This window comes from Chenopodium album, chromosome 23, assembly GCF_948465745.1.
Source record: "Chenopodium album chromosome 23, dcCheAlbu1.1, whole genome shotgun sequence".
Classification (NCBI taxonomy): domain Eukaryota; kingdom Viridiplantae; phylum Streptophyta; class Magnoliopsida; order Caryophyllales; family Amaranthaceae; genus Chenopodium; species Chenopodium album.
Window position 1 is genome coordinate 26,957,959 of NC_137856.1, and position 21,286 is coordinate 26,979,244.

At 31.4% G+C, this 21,286-nt stretch overlaps 2 protein-coding genes across 2 annotated transcripts; both read left to right on the top strand.

Annotated features, from left to right (window-relative positions):
• Positions 1–2,001: 2,001 nt before the first annotated feature.
• LOC145606667 (endo-1,3;1,4-beta-D-glucanase-like) lies at positions 2,002–7,351 on the top strand. Its single transcript, XM_081662478.1, has 7 exons — positions 2,002–2,237; positions 2,383–2,404; positions 3,908–4,034; positions 4,736–4,826; positions 4,992–5,084; positions 6,619–6,719; positions 7,037–7,351. The coding sequence occupies exons 1-7, from the start codon at positions 2,090–2,092 to the stop codon at positions 7,175–7,177; spliced, it is 723 nt and encodes a 240-aa protein (XP_081518604.1). The 5' UTR covers positions 2,002–2,089; the 3' UTR covers positions 7,178–7,351.
• A 3,057-nt stretch (positions 7,352–10,408) lies between these two features.
• Positions 10,409–13,196, top strand: LOC145608344 (endo-1,3;1,4-beta-D-glucanase-like). Its single transcript, XM_081663956.1, has 7 exons — positions 10,409–10,627; positions 10,829–10,850; positions 11,643–11,769; positions 11,884–11,974; positions 12,112–12,204; positions 12,644–12,747; positions 12,971–13,196. The coding sequence occupies exons 1-7, from the start codon at positions 10,480–10,482 to the stop codon at positions 13,109–13,111; spliced, it is 726 nt and encodes a 241-aa protein (XP_081520082.1). The 5' UTR covers positions 10,409–10,479; the 3' UTR covers positions 13,112–13,196.
• The last annotated feature ends 8,090 nt before the right edge of the window (positions 13,197–21,286 follow it).

The window sequence follows — 21,286 nt, forward strand, 5'->3', positions numbered from 1 at the left end:
AGAAAATGTACTATACTCAATTTATATAATGTTAGTGCTACAGTATAGTTAAATATCACTATTATCTAAACTCGTGATCTCTTGAATTGTATGTTATAACATAGATTCATAGTTAAATTATTGCATTTTATGGACCTTGTTTTGATTTTGTCATAGCAATAACTTTAAGTGATGCGCTTAAAATAAAATAGAGGGGTAAATTGACTTTTTACAATGTTCTTACACTATTTTTTACCGTATTTACCATTAATGTATATAAATAAATTTCATTATTATAATTGTTGAGTTAATCTCAATATATATATCTTCAAAATATAATTTTTACGAGTAATTTTTTTTAATTACAGATACTAAGATCAAAGTACTCCTTAGTTCATTAAATTAACAAACATGTATATATTGAAATTAAAAATTTGTCAATAATTATCGCATATTAATGTCATTTTGAAAATACTAATGTAAATTGACTTTTTACTATGTTCGTACACTAATTTTTACCGTATTTACCATTAATGTATATAAATAACTTTTCAATATTATAAATGTTGAGTTAATCTTATATCTTCAAAATATAATTTTTAAATTTTCCTTTAGTTAATCTCAATTAATACAGAAGCGGAGGAAGTACGTAAATAACTAAAGGAAAATTTGTCAATTATTATCACGTATTAATGTCATTTTGAAAAATAATAATGTGAATTAAAAATCTTGCGAATTACTAGTGTAAAAAATTTAGAAATTTTGACTTTGCTACCAGCCTCCACTTTAGACCATTTATGACGTCATATTTCCCCTTAATCTACATTTAACCCTTGATTAACCATTTAAAAGACCAAAAAAAAGAAAAAATAATATCCCTCCTAACCATGGTTATCCTAGCTAACTAATCTTCCTCATTCATTATTGGTAAATACCCTCCAAGTTTCTTGCTCCAAATTCACACTAATTATACCCATTGATCCTCCAATTGCTCATGTTGAACATGTAATAATTCACCTCTATTAAATTCGTCTTTTAGGGTTTTCGAATTTTAGAGTTTTTAAATTTTAGGGTTTTAGGTTAATGAGTTATGATTTTGGTTGATTAACAAGAGGCTTTTGTATTTTTCCTTGAATTAAGCTATCAAATAAGCAAAATTTGTGATTTTTTCCTTTGAATTAAGCTTTCAACGAATTTTAGCTTCCAATTGTGAATTGTTTCTTTTTCGGTCCTCCTCTTCTAGTGATTTCTCCCTTTTTATTCTTTAATTTGCTCGAAATTTTGATCAATTTTGCAAAGTAAAGGATTTGTTGCAGAGCAGAAGATCGTGACACCAATTTGTAAGGTGGTCTAAAAGACTAAAAGGAAGGCTGATAGTAAAATCAAACTTTTATAATTATTTTTACTGTAGTAATTCACAAGAATTTTAATTCGCAATAGTTTTTTTTTAAAATGACATACGCGAACTGACAAATTTTCCATAACTAAGGGTCTATTCACTTCAGTTTTATTTCAGCTCAGTTCAGTTTAGTTCAGCTCCAGTCACTTCAGTTCAGTTCAGCTCTAATTAATTCAGTTTAGTAATTCGCAATAGTTTTTTTCAAAATGACATTAATACGCGACAATAATTGACAAATTTTTCATAACTAAGGGCCTGTTCACTTCAGCTTAATTTCATTTCAATTCAAATCCAATCAGTTCAGTTCAACTCCAATCATTGCAGTTTAGTTTAGTTCAGTTCGGCTCCTAATTTCCTTCTCTTATAAAATATTCATTTCAGCTTAGTTAAATTCACTTCAATTCAGCTTCAATCAGTTCAATTTAATAAATATGAACAGACCCTAAATACTCCGTAGTACAACGTGGAATTGGGGTATTTCGTAGTTGAAAATTTACATTTTACATTTGGGGCTTTTGGCTCATTGGCTGTCTTGTTTAACAAGAATCAAAGCAAGGTCTTTCTAGAAAGGGACCGAATATTTGAATTATCCTACTTCATATCCTACTTCATATATTTCCTCAAAAAACAGCCCAACTAAAACACCATTATTACAAACCTAGATAAATTCTCTTTTTTATTTTCTGCTTTCTAAACAAAAACAATCGAAAAATGTCAGGGCCACAATGCTGCGAAAACCCCCCTGCTTTGAACCCAAGCAGTGGAACTGGGCATGTTGAAGAAATTGGTGGTCTTAAATCATATGTTTCTGGCACTTCTCATTCCAAGCTTGCTGTTCTTTTCATCTCTGATGTTTATGGTAACTTTTTTTAAATATCCATTTCCATTTGATTGTTGTTTTGTACTTTTTGATCTTAAAGTTGTTTGATTTTTGAAATATATATTGGAATTTGTTATCAATTTTTATGGGTAGTAACAGTAATCATTTCTTATTTGTTTTGCAGGATTTGAAGCTCCAAATTTGAGGTATAATTAAATGAAATTTTATTATTTGGCTGAATTATTAATTTCTAGTTGTTTGGTGATGATTTTATTTATGTTTTCAAATTTAGGAAGATTGATCAATTATTAATTTCTAATTGTTAATTTTTTTTATTTAATTTTTTTATTTAATTTTTTTTTTGAGGAAAAGTTGTTAAATTATATTAGTGAATGATTGATCAGTACAAAGTCAACATCATCCGTTGTGAATTTTCTCCAAAGTGTTGGAATGACGTTAAAATGGCTTTTTTCAATCTTAGTGAATGATTGATTAGTACAAAGTCAAAAGAATGGCTTCTTTTGGGAAATACAACATGTTTGGTTTATGTCTTTTTTTTTTAGGCTTATTGTGTTTGTCATGTAGTTATAATCCTTATTAATTTTGTCATACTCTATTAATCGATATTCCATATCTTCTATGATTATTGTCTAGTCTAATAAAGTTATTCGTAAGTGCTTGTTTGGTTGACATAAGAATTTTCCATAGGAAGTTGTATGGGAAGCTGTTTACCTACTTTCCTTATGAAATCCCACTGAAATTTTTTAACATGTTCAGTTGACAACATAGGAAAATTAAATTTGATTGATCAAGAAGGTTTGGTAGTTTATTTCCTATGCTTTTTGGGTGATTCAAAATCTCACGCCTATTTCTATTTTGCCTTATTAATTAAACAATCACCCATTATAACATTTTCCAATAATTTCCATTGCCCTCAGTTTTTGTTGTCAACCAAGAAGGCAAGAAACACTCAGTGTAAATGGTACTTAAAAGTGTGGGATTTTTTTTTTTTTTTTTTTTTTTTTTTTTTTTTTTTTTTTGTATCAACTCGACAATTATCCTTAGAAATGATTAATACCCATGAAATGCATACTTGGAGTTTTGGAACATGTATCTTATACTCTCTAGGATGTATGCAACACCTGCGGTAAAGTGTTAAGCTATGGTAAATAATCTTTTGCAGGTTATTTGAATCTTGCATAGTTGGAGCATTGTATATTATTGGATGTGGCTTCTATCATACTTTTGTTTTTGAGACACTTGGCTGTGTTTTAGCATCTTTAAATGAATTAATTATACATATTCTCCAAAACGCCTTGAATTCATGTTGCCCTTAATCGTTTATTTTATTCTTCCTAAATTTATACTCTGTAAGTTTCTTGGATTAAATTGTGCATGTATAATGTTTGGAAAGGGTACTTTTGAATCTATGGCTGTTTCTTATCTTCTCTCTTGTTAATATTGATAGTGTTTGGGGCCTTTGGGCAGTCTGAAATTATGTGATTTCTGTGTTGATTTGTTATTGGAAAATACATGTTTGTTTAGCCTGCTTCTACCTCACATGCAACTTCATAGAGCCATATTTCCGTTTGAAAAGTTATGATAGCCCATTAGCCCTCCAATTGCAGCATGTTGGTGTAACTGGTGCTGATTCTTAATGTGTACTTTTTCCACCATTGAACACTGACATCAACGGCTTAATCCTACAGGAAGCTCGCTGACAAAGTTGCTGCTGCTGGTTATTATGCTGTTGTCCCTGATTTCCTCCACGGAGATCCTTACAATCCTGAAAACACTGAAAGACCGATACAAGCTTGGATAAAGGACCATGGGGCGGTAAGCTTGTGTTTGTGACTTTGTGTTTTTATTCTGGTTTAAGTGAATGGAAGGTACCACGGTATGGATTAGCCAGCAATGAACTCGTAACTACCAGGATGTAGCCAGTAGCTTATAAGCCTAACTTTAGTTATTATTTATTTATTTTTGCTAACATGTGATCCTTTCTTATAGTTACATTCATGATATCATGGTTAGAGATGAATTCTTGTTTAATCTTGTTTTTTCCCTTAATTTATTGGGAAATTATTGCCACATTAATCCAACCTCTATAATTAGGATATAACACGATTTTACTAGAAATTCCTTAAAATAGTTAGACCATTTTGGCACCTATTAAATCAATCATTGTTGCATTGACACAATCTTTATAATTAAGATTATAAAATGAATGTACTAGGGATTTCCTTATACTCCATTATTTAGATTATTATGTCACTTTTTAATCTTTCTATGTAAGTTGTTTTTTTATTTTATTTTTAATTTTTTTATTTTATTTTTAATTTTTAATTTTTTTTTAATTTTTTTTAATTTTTCATTTTATTTATTATATTTTTTTTAAATTTTTTTTAAAACAAGTTTTCTAGGCATTCCAAAATAGTATACATGACCTATAATCACCGGGCATAGGGATTAAGATATCTTTATACTGTTTGTGGGTATGGCTCTGACATGTATGCATATCAATTCATTTCTTTTAGGACAAAGGATATGAAGAGGCTAAGCCAGTAATTGAATCTCTGAAGCAGAAAGGTATATCTAAGATAGGAGCAGTTGGCTTTTGTTGGGGAGGTAAGAATTCATCTTTTCGTTCTTTTGCAATGCAGCAATACCTTTTACACATAGGTGACTAGTATTTATAATTTGATGCTCTAATTCTCTGTAGACACTGCATGCCAGAAGTTATACTCACTTGTTTTTTCTCTCCTTGTGATCTTAATCATTGACTCAATTTAGCCAAAGTGGTTGTGCAACTAGCACAAACTGATGACTATATACAAGCAGCAGCGCTCCTACACCCTTCATTTGTTACTGTGGATGATATCAAAGGTAAGGTTCAATTTAGTATGCAGTATGTTTATGTTATGATGATGCTATATTTCCATTAATGTTCTTTGTTAACCTGCCATCTCTGTTCCCATTTTGATTTTTGTACTACTTCGTATATGTTTAAGAAGCCTTTATGGTATACCATGAGGAAGGGTTTGTTAGATGGAAGTGGTGTGTCAGTGCTTACATCATTTGGTTTTAGAATTAGGAACAGTCTTTGACTCTTGAGGAAGTATAAATGAAGGGTAGTGACTAGTGAGGCATAGAACCGTGCATAACATAGCAATTTGGTAAATAAGTGGTGGTGGACACCTGTTCTATATTGGACACCTGCTCCTTTAGTTAAAAAGATCTCCATTGATGAATGTATATCGCAGCCTTTAGATTTAAAAGAGGCATGGTTGAATCCCTTCTCAACCTTTTCACAAGAAGCCTGAAAACTCCATCCTTGATGTATACTCTGAAATTCTGAATAAGTATATGTATGTTTGTGTGTACATTATTTGTCCAAGTTGGGATTGTGTGCTTGGCATCATCCTACTATATTTCTCTTGCGGTCTCTTTTATACAAATTAAATAAATAACAAGATGAACCTTAAATGGTGAATGATACTTCTATCTATTCCATTTCCGTACCCACACTAGCAACTGCCACTGCTTGTGTGCCCCCTTCTTTGCAGTTTCATGGTGCAACTATCCTATAATTGGTTTTCCTTTCTCCACTCCCCTTAATATCGGCTTATTGCGCTCCCATGAAATGGCTTTTGGACTGCTCCCATTTGATTTGAGCATACCTTGAAACCCTTCCATGAACTACAGTGTTGCACTCACAACATAGCCTGATTTCCCCTAGCAAAGCTTCAAGATATTTTAAGTGACATGGCCGGATAGTCTCCTACGATGTGTTTGGATAAAGAAATTGGAAAGAAAAGAAGGAGAGGGAGGTGAAGGGGAGGGAAGAGAAAGGAAGGGGAGGGAAGAAAGAGGAGTTTTCCTTCCAAATATCTCCATTGTTGGAGGGATTAATATCTTTCAATTAATCCCTCCATTTCTCTTCCCTCCAATTCCCTTCCTTCCTTATTCGTTATCCAAGTGAAAGATACCCCACCCCTCCCTATTTCTTTCTCCTCCTTTCTCTCCATTTCCTTCTATCCAAACACACCGTAAGGGGAGAGTGGAGTCAATCTTGGGAAAGAGCCAAAAAAGCAGGTTGAAGGACCTTGAATTAAAAAGAGATGTATAGAATGGATGTCAATATTAATTTGAAGACTTGAAATACGGAAAACTATTGTGATGGCCAATGTTCATTTTTAGAAGTGGGCAAGTAATTTAATAAAAGTAGATGTTTGTGTTTCTAAATCGTTTTATCTAATTCTTTGTCTTTGAAAGAGTCTGGTTTTTATTTATTTTAACAACAGGAAATTAAAAGTTTCATTGTGATCTTGGTTTTCATCTGTATGTAAATCTTGGGTCAATTAAACCTTGAAAATTTGCAGTGACGGAAGTTGATACTTATTTGGTCAAATTGTGATAGGTGTGAAGGTACCTGTTGCTGTTCTTGGTGCTGAGGTTGATCAAATGTCTCCACCTGAGCTCGTGAAGCAATTTGAGGAGGCCTTGAACGCCAAGCCTGAGGTATGGAGACTGTCACACTTTACGTTGAGCTTTCTCCTTGACTTATATTGGTGTTGGGTTAATGAAAATAGTTGGATTATTGGTTTTGAGCAAGTTTAGTGGTGCTAATTGGATTTCCTCAGCAAAAGTGAATTTACCTGTTGCTTACTCTTCCTTATTTATGGCCTCCTTGCTCATACTTGCTCACATACATTGAATTCTTGATAATCTACTAGAATTTCTTTTATTTCGGACTTGATCCAAAACTGCTACCCAGAAATATTATGTTTTATTTTATGCTCTGCAGAAGTCTAATGTTTTTTGCTTGTTATATATAGGTGGACAAATTCATCAAGATTTTCCCCGGTGTTTCCCATGGATGGACAGTCAGATACAAACCTGAAGATGCTGCAGTAGTCAAGGCTGCAGAGGAAGCTCACCAGGATATGTTGGGATTTTTTCAGAAGCACATAAAGTGAAGATCGTAGAGAGCTATGATCACCTGATCTGAGTATTACGCTATCACGTGCAGTAAATAGGGATGTATGAAATAAAATGAGCTATGGTTTGAGTGTTAAATACTTGCACAGTTGCACGTTTATGTGACTGTTGTGGAATTTTATAAATATAAAGTTCTGCTTGTGATTTAGTAATCTTATGTGAGAATGTGTTGCATCTGGCTTAGCAGTTATGCTCACCTGCGATATGAGTATTTGGCACCTGTTGTTGGCCTTAATTCATGTGTTTCTGGTTTTTTTCACTACAACCTTTCTTCTCTCTAGTTATGTATTACAAAATGTAAACGTATCGATTAGCTCTACCCATCTATCTAAACCCAAATCTAGTTTAAATAAGGGAAATAGTATAGTTTTTCTCTAAAGTAACTTTCCTTTTATAGTGTGTTGTAAGTATTGTGACATTTCTTTTTAGGGAAGTGTTGCAAGTAAAAGAAAATGGAGGAAGTATAAAATAAGTTAAGTACAAATAAGTAAAACTCAAGTGAATAGAGTTGAACACTCCTTCATAAAGTGACTTAAGTTAGTACAAACAAGCTCTCCATACTTGTAAAAGTTGCAAGCTTAAGCTTTGAAACTATGACCTCTTGTTGAAGTAAATCCCACCAAGTAACACATGTAAGAGTCTCACATTGATTACAGAAGAGATGGTTTTGGGATGGAACCTCCTTCGACTTGTGAAGTGGACTCTCTCTCTTGGTTTGCGGGTGTGGCCCAGACCCACGTTTAACACCTCTGAAAACTAAACAAAGCCTAAAAAAAATACCAACAACTAACTACTTATAAAATAGAGTCTTCCAACAAAAAAAAAAAAAAAAAAAAAAAAAAAAGAGCTTATAAAATACAAGTAATTAGTTAAATACAATAAAATAAACCATCAAACGAGGTAAACTACTAAAGTTTTGATCAGAAGAAGTATATTATAGTAGTGACAACGCATTTAATCAACACAAATGACAATTGGTTAATCAAATTGGTCTTTTTTAATTTTAGAATCAACGTAACCTTGTAGACATGGGCAACATTTATTATAATACTTAGCTCATTGCTTAGAAACCTTTGACTTTTGATTATTGAGGTAGGTATAATTTCTTAAGTAGAAGCATTAAGCATATATACTCTTCTCTTTTATTTTTCTCTTCTTACAAACTAAATGAGGAAGACTAAGAGTGCATTTGCATTGATAATCTTCGTATGGGCTTTCATCACCCCCACTATATTTGTTCAATGGTCCTCTGTTGCTGCTCATGGTATGTCTCTTAATAATTGATTGTTGAGGATTTTGTTTATGATTTATATGTATTTAGTCATTGGATTGTACTCGTATTGATTTGTGCATCATGGCATTTGTGATCCGAAACAAAATAATCTTGTTTTTTTTTTTTTTTTTTTTTTTTTTTTTTTGAAACTTTATTCAATTAGTGTCATAACAATGTTGGATCTTGGACAAAAAAATCGAAAGGGTAACCTTAAACTTTTATACGTACTATATTTAATTATCACATATTTTGTATACTTCGTATCTTTTTTTTTTTTTTTTTTTTTTTTTTTTTTTTTTTTTTTGAGAAATTATATTTCGTATCTAATAGCTAGCTCGTATACATTTTAGAGGATTTATTTCATCATATTGAAGTATATTACTACTTGAATATTTGAACCTACATAAAGTCTTGGCTTTAAGCCTTTAAGGACTTCACATGGCGTTTGTTTAGGGAGGGGACAATAAGGGTAGAGATTTGTAAATTGTTTTTTGGGATTGAAATAAGGATAGAATATAGACTTGTTCCTCATCCCAATACTTGAAGGGGTGGGAAAAAGATTATGAGGGAGAGTAAATTAGGAGACATTGAGACAAACAACCTCTATCATGAATGAAATATTTATACTTCCTGTTAATTATTAATCTTTCCATCCCAATAAAGAAGTAATCTGTTTTTTTTTTTTTCCTCAAATTTTCTCTACCATAATTTTGATAATTTATATTGTTAATTATCTAGAAGCAAAAAGATATAAAATGTTTAAATTGTGAAAATATACGTTAAGACTTAAGACTAATTCAATTATTTTTCAATCATATATTAGTAAATAAAAAAAAAAATAATATATGTAGAGCAAAGTAATGTGAATAGACAAGGATCATATTCCTACCGTGATAAAAACAAGTATTTATGTAGAGCAAAAGCCAATAAAATGGGTAAGATATTATAAAGGATGATTCTATGGTAGTCATTCTTAAAATGAGATAAACAGTATATCTAATATTTGTACAATATTGTAGTACGTTGTCAAACAAGCTGAGATGTGTTGTGTGAAATTTGTGATCATGTTTAATGAATGAACATGTCATGAGCCCATGACAATAACTCAACTCATTTAATAATCATGTAGAACCTCTTGGCAATATCCCAACCTCTTTACTTAAAACATTATGTCATGGTTAATATCGTGTTGATCTGGATGGGTAATATGAAATATCGTGTCATTTTAGGAGTAACAATTTTAACATCTTGCACATATTATACAGTAAAGCTCGTGCTGACTTATTTATTTAAACAGATGATAAATATTACACAATAACCTATATATTTCGTACATATTTTCCCTTTATTTCACACATGTACCAATAAAATATATTGTAATGATTAGTGGCTTATATAATCAGCTAGCAGCCATTTGCTGGCTTATACATGACTACATGTTAACATGTGGACAATAATTGAACATGTATGGATTTAGTCCATGTTTTCTTCAGCTTATTTTCAGTTCTGTTTAGTTAGTATAGCTCCAATAAGTTCCAGTTCAATTCAGTTCTAATCTTAATTTCCTTATCTCATAAAATATTCAGTTTAGTTCAGTTCGGTCAATTAGAACAGACCCTTAGAGGAGTCAAAATCCTACCGACTGAGTGACTGATCCGATTCAAAATCGTGCGAAAAAATATTAATTTTAGATAATAATTTGTTTAGATACAATGTTTAACATACTTAAATTTAAAATTAGATCCGATCCGACCTTACTTAATCGAATCCAACCCGAACATCAGGATTGACACATCTACATGTGGTGAGGTGTGAGAGGAGATAAAGGTAAAAGTCAACTTTGGACTAATGTCGCTACAATTCTTACAAAAACTACTCCTCGCGTCACTATTCTACAGTTAGCTTGGCAGCTTGCAATGCTCTATATATGAAGTGCTCAAAGTCTGAATTTCTCTCCTCTCCAGTTTATGCTTAACAGAATTTTATTAAATAAAAAAAAATTTGAAAATGGCAGGGCCACAATGTTGCAAGAATGCCCCAAAATTGAACCCAAACAGTGGAGTTGGGCATGTTGAAGTTATTGGTGGCCTCAATTCATATGTCACTGGTTCATCTCATCATCACCATGCTATTCTCCTCATCTCTGATATTTTTGGTATGTTTTTTTCCATAAATTCTAAACTCCCTTTCATTCCATTAATTTATTGAATAATTGATCAATTTTTATTTCTTTTCTCAAACTATTTTCTTTGTCAAAGTTGTTAGTTGACTAATGTAAAAAGTCAAAATTTTGTTTATGTTGTGTGGTAATCAAAATGACTGATCATTCTCTTTGCTTTTATATTTGTCTTTGCAGGATATGAAGCTCCAATCTTAAGGTATTAAAGAGTGCAATAATAATTAAGATTCAATTGCTATGACAAGATGCTAATCCAAAGATTGCTAGGAAAAGAATTTTGTTTAACTTAATTATTTAAAATTTAGGAATTTTGTGCTCGTTTCGTGTTACACCCCGTATCTTATTCTCAGTTATTTCATTTTAAAAAAGGTTAGCTAAATTAAAGACAAATTTAGGAAAAAGATACTCCTAAAGTGGCACACTAACTAACAATATACCTGTACTTAAAGTTAGTTTAGTTCAGTTTAGTTTTGTTTTGTTTAGGACGGAATTGGGAGAAAAGTATGTGTCGCTAATGATCGAAACAATACTATTCTACTATAAGGTAAAGAGAATCTATCCATTCTCAAGCCTTACAGTTTATTTGGTCCACTTTTTACGGGGTACATACTTAATATACGGAGATTAGTTAAGGCTTTAAGGGGACTCCCACCTCTCACTTGGTAGGATTTGAACTATAAATCTAAGTATCTAAGGTATGTCGTTTACCAAGTGAGTCAAATTTTGTTTGGTAATATTCTTTATAATTGACCTTGGTAAAACTTCTATACGACTGGTGTATTCGTATATAGCCCCGTGTTTCTTAGTGTCAATCTACTATGGACAATTTCTTCTTGTGTCATTCTTTTGAACAATTTCAATAAGAGAGTTTTTGTTATCCCCCTTTGCAGAATATTGATATAATTGATGGTAATTTACTATTGTTTCTTATTTTGTGCTATTTGCACAATTAAACACTGATTTCAACAATGTACTGTACTACTACGTACAGGAAACTCGCAGACAAAGTTGCTGCAGCTGGTTATTACGTAGTTGTCCCTGATTTTTTCCATGGAGATCCCTACAATCCTGATAACCCTGACAGACCTGTACAAGTTTGGATCAAAGACCATGGCGCAGTAAGTTTAATTTGTGTTTGTTATCTACGCGGGTTAGAATGAATGACATTAAGTTTGTATGTAACTGTTTATGGATTTGATATCTATGTATGCATATGAATTCATTTCTTGAAGGACAAAGGATACGAAGAGGCAAAGCCGGTAATTGAGTCTTTGAAGCAGAAAGGTATATGTAAGATAGGAGCAGCTGGTTTCTGTTGGGGAGGTAAGGTTTCATTCTTTTTCTCTATATATTTGACTAATGTTTTTGTAACTACTAGATGTGTTAAGTCATGCTAACATGTACTACCACTCATTTGCCTTTTATTCGTATTATAAGTTTCAATCATTTGCTCGATTTAGGCAAAGTGGCTGCACTACTAGCACAAAGTGATGAATATATACAAGCAACCGTTCTTCTACATCCTTCAGCGGTCACTGTGGATGATATCAAAGGTAAAGTTATGGATGCTTAAGGTAGATAGATTCGTAACGTTTGTTTTGTTTTGTTTATATTGCAATGCACCTTTGTTTATAATGTCTACCTTTTTTTGTAAGGGTGGCTAGGGTACTTACACTTTTTGTATGTTAAAAATTAGTATAGTAGTGTACTCTTTAAAATTGGATTACTTATTATTGTCAAGATTTTCCATCAATGGAAGTATATTATGTACCTTAGTTTGAAAGATGGAGATTTAAGGTCCACAATCATCCTTCATTTTGATCCTGCTCGAATGAGGCCCCCTGGCTGACCTGCTCATTTATATACACGTACGAACACACATAAATGTATTTTTTTTTTTTTAATCAACCAAGGTCATGTCTATTTCCGAAAGTGTGTTCACTAGTTAATCATTCGCCTAGTACTTACAATCTTATATGTTAATTATGACAGGTGTGAAGGTACCAATTGCTATTCTTGGGGCTGAGCTCGACCAAGTATCTCCACCTGCGCTCCTGAAGCAGTTTGAGGAAGCCTTAAATGCTAAGCGCCCTAAGGTATGTCGATCATCATACTTCAATGTTATGCATGCTCTTTGATTGAGCTAACAATCTCCCTAGTGAAAAAGTATATATTCTATCTAAATGAAAACTAGATGCTCAATAATTTGCTAAAACTTCTTTTGTTTCGAAGAAGAGATATAATAATGTGATTCGGGAAGGGAAATTTACTAAATGTTGTACAGAAATCTTATGTAAGTTGGTTGTTTATACTTAATAGGTGGATGGATATGTGAAAATATTTCCTGGAGTTGCGCATGGGTGGACAGTGAGATATGATCCTGAAGATGCTGCTGCTGTCAAGTCTGCTGAAGAAGCTCGCAAGGATATGCTGAATTGGTTTAAGAAATACATAAAGTAAAATATCTTATTATGTTAAAATTAATGGGGATGTATCAAATTCTTTGATCATGTTCTACGACATTATATTGAAGAATAATCATTTGTATGTGATGACTGTTGTTTATTATATCCCTTTAGTAATCCTGTTTTTTAGTACATATTTTAACTGTAAGAGATTATAAAAGATTACTGCCAAGAAGTGCGTTGGTCAAGAAAACTAGCAATTTAGCAATAGAGATAAATACGTAGATGATGTGACTTGGTCCTTTGCTGAAGTAGTGAAGTTGGATGCCTAAGTGAATGCGCGGATGGAGCAGATTTCAGAGAAGCGGGAGTAGGTATTGGTGTGGTGGTGCAGGATCATTGTGGGAGCTGGCAGCGTGTCGTGTGCCAACAATGGAAGTAAACTTGATCTAGAGTTGGTGATAGTAGTCAAAGCGAACAGTGGCATTAATTAGCCCTCTTAGGCTTACAAATGCAGCTCAAATGGATGCAACCTGTAAGCAGAGTGTTTGTTATGGCTCATACTTGGTTAACTTATTATTTGAAGGTGTTCTTTTTCAATTATGTGGTTAGAAAAACAAATTTGCCAGCACATATTGCTGCTAGTCACAACCCTCTTGAATACTTCATCCGTACGTGACAAAAATTTTGGTGGGAAGGAGTCATTTAGTAGTTGAGAATGTAATTGCTACAGATTATGACATAGCAGAGCTATTAATATCAACTACAAACTCCGTAGTTACCTTGGCGTTTATCAAAAAACAAAAAGAGCCAAGTTCATCCAGCTCTCATTCAAAACTCAGTTCAAACAAAAATTATTTTTTAAAAAAAAAAAAAAAAAAATGATAAGGTCACAATGTTGCAAGAAACCCCAAGTTTGAACCCAAACAGTGGAATTGGGCATGTTGAAGTTATTGGTGGTCTCCAATCATATGTCACTGGCTCTGATCTTCTCATTCTAATCTTGCTATTTTCATCTTTTAAATCCATCTATAACTGATCATTTTTTAAGAGCTTTAAACTATTTTCATTGTCATAGTATGTAGTTGTCAAGTGACTAATGTGAAAATCATATTGTTATACATGGCCTTAGAAAATAAAATTACTCCGCTCTGTAGTTATTTCTGTGGCAATCATGATGTCTAGCTAACAGAACTCTTTTCATTCTTATTTGTCTTTGCAGGATTTGAAGCTCCAAACTTAAGGTACATAGTAATATAAAAAAAAAAAATGATTTTCTTAATTTGGAATGTTACGTTATGTTATGGACTTATGGTCATGCTGTTCTTGGCGCTGAGTTTGACCAAGCAACTCCACCCTAGCTCCTGAAGCAATTTGAGGAGGCAATGAATGCTAAACGCCCTAAGGTACGTCGATTGCCACACTTCAATGTTAAGCATGTCTGCTCTTCAAGTGGTGTATGTTTCACTTTCTAACATACTTTTGATTAGAGACAGACAAAATATTCAAAGATTCTGTATTACAAAAGAATAATAATGCTTGCTTTACTATAACATACTATGTGGCTGATGTTTATCTTTAGATGCGTTATGTTGCTGTGGTGTTGGAACAATAATTGACTAGTGTTTCATGAATCGATTCCATTTGAAAACTAGTTTGCAATGTTTAACGCTGTAAATTCTAGGCATCAAGTCATAAAATAGTACACTACGGCACTACCTATATGTAAGTTAGGCCCTCGATAATTAATCTGCTAGAACTTCTTTTGTTTTGGAGAAGATATGATTAAATTGGTCTGCAGGGTGTTTACTTGAAAATCTGTGATTTGATAAGAGATAAGAAATTTTATTAATGTTGTACTGGCTGTACAGAAATCTGATAATACTTGGTTGTTTATAAGATATATCCTGAAGTCGTGCATGGGTGGACAATGAGATACGACCCTGAAGACGCTGCTACTGTCAAACCTGCAGAAGAAGCTCATATGGATATGCTGAATTGGTCTAAGAAATACTCCCTCCGTCCCCAAATGATAGTCCCTTATGGGCAAAAATCACGGGAATTAAGAAACTTAAATAAAAGTAGTAAAATTACATTGAAAATATAAATTTACATTGGGTATGTAAAATAGTAGAGAGAGAAAGTAATAAAAGTACATTGAAAAACAAAATTTACTTGGGAAAGTTAAATTTGCACAAATGTTGTTGTAATTGGAGGAAATTTTGATAAAAAATTGATATTAATGGTACTTGAAAAAAGCAAATGGGACTATCAATTTGGGACTATCAATTTGGGACTAAAAATAGGTCATAAGGGACTATCATTTGGGGATGGAGGGTATACATAATTGACTATTATCTCATTGTCACGCTTTTTAGTTATAGGAATGTATCAAGTTTTAATATTTTATCCATTATCGTATTATTGGAATCAAAGCTTTTTCAGTGCGGCAGGCCACATGGCGCGGCAGGGTTACTTGTATTCTAGGTTACTTGTATTTTGAGGTTACTTTTATGGGTTACTTGTATGGATTATTTGAATGGGTTGAGTAACACCTACAAGTAACCCCAGACCAAAACCTCGTACCAAACTAATAACATCCTACAAGTAACCACTGACCAAAATAGGTAACACTCATATAAGTAACCCCATAATACAAGTAACACCTACAAGTAACCCCTGACCAAAACCAGTAACACCCATACAAGTAACGCCTACAAGTAATCCCTGACAAAACCAGTAACACCCATACAAGTAACCCCAAAATACAGGTAACACCTAAAATAACACCATACAAGTAACCCCTGCCATACTATGTGGCCAGCCGCATACAAAAATTTGTATATTGGAATATGTTAGGAGTAAATAACTTTGGTTTTATTAGTTTATCTTGTTGGTCTTGAATCTTATTTCCCTATCGTATTTGATTTGAATTTAAAACTGTAATTATGATTTCATCTTACCTTATACTATCTCCGTTCCTTTTTAGTTGACACGTTTTGACTTTAGCACTATTTATCCACCTCCTTTTGACAGTATTTTGTGCTCTATACGTAATGAAAAATATAGTCACGTGGGATCTTGTTAGATTCGTCACGTTATATACTTTCAAAATATCAACTTTTCATAATTTTTGCTTATCGATAATTAAAGATATTAATGATTGAATAAGTGCATTGGCAAAAGTGACTAAAGAAACGTGTCAACTAAAAAGAAACAGATGAAGTATTAAAAGTTCTTATCTTATCTAAAATTCAAATCTTATATGATCTTATCCAAACTTACTAACATTCATCTTCTCTAATTTGAATGTGTAGTAATACCTAATTAACATGGGGTAAACTTTATAATGTACATTGAAAATTATTTTTTAAAAAAAAAAAAAGAAAGAAAAAAAAAAGAAGGAAGGGAAGTAGCGAAAATAAAAGTTCATTATTACAATTATTAAATCACTATATAACATTCCCCTCAAAAAAAAAAAAAAAAAAAAAAAAAAAAAAAAAAACACTTTATAACGTTATAATATAATTGTCAAAGATCACAAGATAAAGAATAATAAGCAAAAAATATAAATGGGAAGGAAATAAGAGAATGTTTAGGCATAAATGCATAATAGATGAATTTGTTAATATGATTTCCCTGATTCTAAAAAGTCTTACATAATATATACGATTAAAATAGTGTAGTATTTCCTCATATCTATATTATACACTTTGTATCATTCTATAATTGTGCACAAACTTTACAAAAAATCTGGTTTACATTATTTATTGAACTAGGTTAGTTTCCGTGTCATGCACGGTATTTTTCAATAATTATTATTAATTTATCATTATAATTAACTTTTTATAAATAAAAAAATTAAATAAAGACATTGTTGTCAAATTTTGATAAAAAATACGGAATTCAAAAGATTATGTATTATAATCAAAGATACGATAACGGTAAAATAATTAATACTCCCTCCGTCCCTTTTTGACAGTCCCTTATGGGCATTATTCATAGGAATTAATAAACACAATAAGAATAATAAAAGTACATTGAAAATGTAAATTGACATTGAGTATGCAAAAAATTAGAGAGAGAAAGTAATAAAAGTACATAGGAAAACAAAATATACATGGAAAATTTAAATTTGCACAAATATTGTTGCAAATTGGAGGGAATTTTGGTAAAAAATCTACATTAATGGTTGTTGGAAAAAGCAAATGGAGTGAATATTTTGGGACTAAAATTCGTCCATAAGGGACTATCAAAAGGGGACGGAGAGAGTAACACTTAAAATGAAAAATAAATTCCATTAGTTTGTGTAAGAAAAAATATGTTAATTAATAAGAAGATTTATACGGTAAATAATTTAACAAATAAAATAGAGCCTCATTAGTTTTATAATGTCTATTTAATATTATATTCTAACTTTTGTATTAAGAATGTGATGTTACACAAATTATTTTAATAAGAGAATGGAAAAAAGTGAGATTTATAATGAAATAGTGATATGTGTCATTTTGTAAATTAACTAATTAAGCACCTCTATTTTAGTATATGTATAAATTGATAGATTATAGATCATTGACTAATTATAACTATTGTAAATGTAGATTATCGAGAGATAATAGAAATACGGAGTATGTGTTGTTAATTTTCTATAAGCATTGATTTGTTATATACCTTCTTGTAGTAAAATGATGGATGTTAATCCATAATTATAGATGTTTTTTCAAGAAAAAAATGAATAGTTGAATATATTGTAAATTATTATGTTAAAAATAATTTTTTTAATAGCTATTTGTATTAAAATATGTCAAATCTTTTTTGTTTTAAGTAAATATATCGTATAAGATTAGGGGATTATTTTAATTACTATAAATATTTGTGTAATATATGTCAGATAATTTAAATTTAAATTTAAATAATTATATCGTATAAGATTAGGAATTATTTTTGTATAATATTTATTTCCTTAATAGAAATTCATCAAAATAAAATGAAAAAAAAAAACTAAGGACACACCAGGAAATGACATGTGTCATTGCTGGTGTGTCTTTTAGTATATATTATTGATTATTGATTATTGATGGCGGTTGCTGGCGACTTCTTCTCCTTCCTCTTTTAAGGTTCATGGCATCTAAAGGAACTAATACTTGACGATATCGACATCTTTCTCCACTTCAACACTACTTTTGCTCTAAATCTTAAAGATTAATCCAACTCTTCAATTATCTTTTCCTCCAATTTCAATGCTGCGGTGATAATCAAAACTTCATAATTCCTCCCACTTTCTCTCTCCTCCCTTATTTTGATATACTACATTAATTTTATACCCTCAATCTTTTTTCTCTTTCATTCTATATTAATTGTGAGAAGAGATACTACAATAATTAGATATAATGTTCACTTAACTGGTTGATTTGGTGAGATTTGGGGAAGATGGAGATTGATAATTTCACCAAATCAACCGCAAATTTATAACTCTAATCTGATCTTGATTAAATTATTGAATATAATTCCTATACTACTATGCTTTTTTTTTTTAGGAATGATGGAATGCTCCTGTTTTTTACAAAGCAGTTGATTTTTTTTTTCCATACTGTATGTATTGATTTATTGTTACAATTCTTCTATTTAAACAAACTGTGGTTGTGTGTTCTTATTGATCTATGTTTGGTAAATGTGATCAAATGATTGGAGCTAGTTTTGTACTGCAAATACTGTGTTGCTAATGTAAATGTTATGACAGGGATGCAACCTGCCACCAACGGATATGGCGGGGACGTCAGCGGACATTAAATTAGTTCGTTTTAGTAAAATATGGGGTCACTTTTGTGGAAAAAAGGGTCACTTTTGTGTAAAAAAAAGGATCACTTTTGTGAAAAATAGTTACTTCTGTGAAAAAAACAGATCACTTTTATGAAAAAAAAGGGTTACTTTTGTTAAAAAAAAGAGTCACTTTTGTAAGAAAAAAAGGTCACTTTTTGCAAAAATGTTCGATGTACAATAAAATAATTGTAAACCGGGAGCATGCAAAAGTTTTTGATAATTGTGAGTGTAGCCTTCAACTACTAAACTCTACCCCCACCACTACATTCCCAAACATTCATAATTTTTCCTATATAGTGGTTTGAATAAGTCAAACCACTAAAAGCAACCTAAAAGCTACTCAAAAGCTAGTGCCGAATACGCCCTTAGTTCAACTTAGAGCATACATCCTCCCTATCTAATTATTCTTATTTATCAACTCATTAGAACAACAAAAGCAATTATATATAACGAGTGTTAATCTACTCAATCTAAATAATCCCTATGTACCTAATCACCCAAAAAAAAAACCTAAAATTTTCTATGTTCTCTCTCTTCAAATCTAGCCACCATAAAACTTAGGGGCTGCCATTGATTTTTATCGATGGTATTCCCTAAATTCTTCTTTGATTTAATATTTTTAGCCAATAAATATCACCTGTTATAGTGATTATAGTATGTCCCTCCATGTAGGGTTTAGTCAGTCCTTCCATGTAGGGTTTAGTGTTGTTTGTTTTTAGTGTGTGCAAGGATACAAATTTGGAAGATTCGTCTTGCAAATTTGTGGAATTAAGGGTTTTTTTTAGTATAGGGGTGCATATTTGGAAGATTCGTCTTGCAAATTGGCAGACCTTGATGACCACCAATCAAGTCTTATTACTTTTGCGACTATACATCAATGGAGTTTCGTCAAGAACAATGCAAAGACATGTAAAATTATCTAGGAGCAGTTCAGCTTCGATGCCATTAGTTTAGGGGTGTTTAATTCTTGTATTGAGAATTTAGATCTCTTAAGGGATGATTGTAAGTGCCGAATGACTATTATTATTTAATGAAATCACTCTCCCTAATCCATTAAAAAAATCCTAAATAATCCCTGTACCTAACACTGAACCGGTGTCAACACACACTTGTTCTCACAAGTACTCACACTTAACCTCGCAAATGCTACCCAATTACTAATCTTTAGTGATCCAACTAGGTTAAGTCTCGTCCCATGCACGGTAATAATTAAACTTTACAACAAAAATTGTAAAGAATGGTGGTAATCCAACAATAATTTAACCAAAAACAATAATTGTAACAAAATAATAGTCTCTAGTTAAAGATATTGATGGTCAAAGTTGTGTCTTGACAACTGTACAAATCCAACTATAACTTATACGGAGTAAAAAAAAACGGAGGAGTATAATATAATAAAATGATTTTGTTTAGTTGTTCTTATAAATGTTATGTATAATTTTCAACGTATGCTACCAAAATAATTTTTTCTATTTTTAACTAAAATAAATTTTAAGTTGGAGGAAAAAAAATTGATAGTATTATATTAATCTTGGATATTGATATATTTCAATACTTGATTTTAATCTATGTTAGTATATTTGTAACTAAAAGATTCTTATTATATAAATATATGTTAAAAAAATAATAATAAAAAAAAATTAATTGAGTATTATTGGATTAAATGTGTTTGTTGACACCGAAATTTTGTTAATTATTAGGTGTCAGTATATGTAAATAAGGAGATAATATCAAAAAATATAAGATATTTATCTTCAGAATCTCATAGATTATTATCTTTTACTCTACGACACTCTATATAAAGAGGGTCGTATCTAGGGTTTAATTAGGCTCAGATGGAACAAGTCACAAAGATCCCATCTCCTCCCTACTACCAAACATTGTAGGTCCATAGTATGGAATATAAGCCGACAAGGTCCCGTACTATAAACAAATTTCAAAACCCTAACCCTTAGGAGAGAGGAATCAAGAGATCTACGAGAGTTGTAACCCCACAAATTATCAATGATATAATTGTTCCCGTATATTTTTCTACCTCTTTAATTGTATATTGCGGGTTTGAATTTTTATGGTTTACAGTGTTGTCTAAATGGAAATAAATATTATGAGTAGATTATAAAATAGAAGTCATTCAAATTTGGCAAAATAAAAAATAAAAAAAATAAAAAAGGCGGGAAAATTTTTAATGACATCGTGACAAGTGTCACTTTAGGTTTGCTTTTAGTATTAGTTAACTAGTTTTGTCCCCGTGCAATGCACGGATTTATAAGTATGATATAATAATAGTCAATTGAAATAGAATTAATTGAAATTAAATAACTTATGTAACACTTTTTTTATTTTTAAATTTGAATTTAATAATGTCTATCCTTTAAATTTTATTAATAGATTTTTTTTTTTTTAAAAAAAA

Bases quoted from the DNA above. Each gene is read 5' to 3' on its own strand.
- LOC145606667 (XM_081662478.1), top strand. From the start codon at position 2,090: ATGTCAGGGCCACAATGCTGCGAAAACCCCCCTGCTTTGAACCCAAGC. The intron at 2,405-3,907 runs GTATAATTAAAT...TTAATCCTACAG, and splicing joins TTTGAAGCTCCAAATTTGAG to GAAGCTCGCTGACAAAGTTG. The intron at 4,827-4,991 runs GTAAGAATTCAT...GACTCAATTTAG, and splicing joins AGTTGGCTTTTGTTGGGGAG to CCAAAGTGGTTGTGCAACTA.
- LOC145608344 (XM_081663956.1), top strand. From the start codon at position 10,480: ATGGCAGGGCCACAATGTTGCAAGAATGCCCCAAAATTGAACCCAAAC. The intron at 10,628-10,828 runs GTATGTTTTTTT...TTGTCTTTGCAG, and splicing joins CCTCATCTCTGATATTTTTG to GATATGAAGCTCCAATCTTA. The intron at 11,975-12,111 runs GTAAGGTTTCAT...TGCTCGATTTAG, and splicing joins AGCTGGTTTCTGTTGGGGAG to GCAAAGTGGCTGCACTACTA.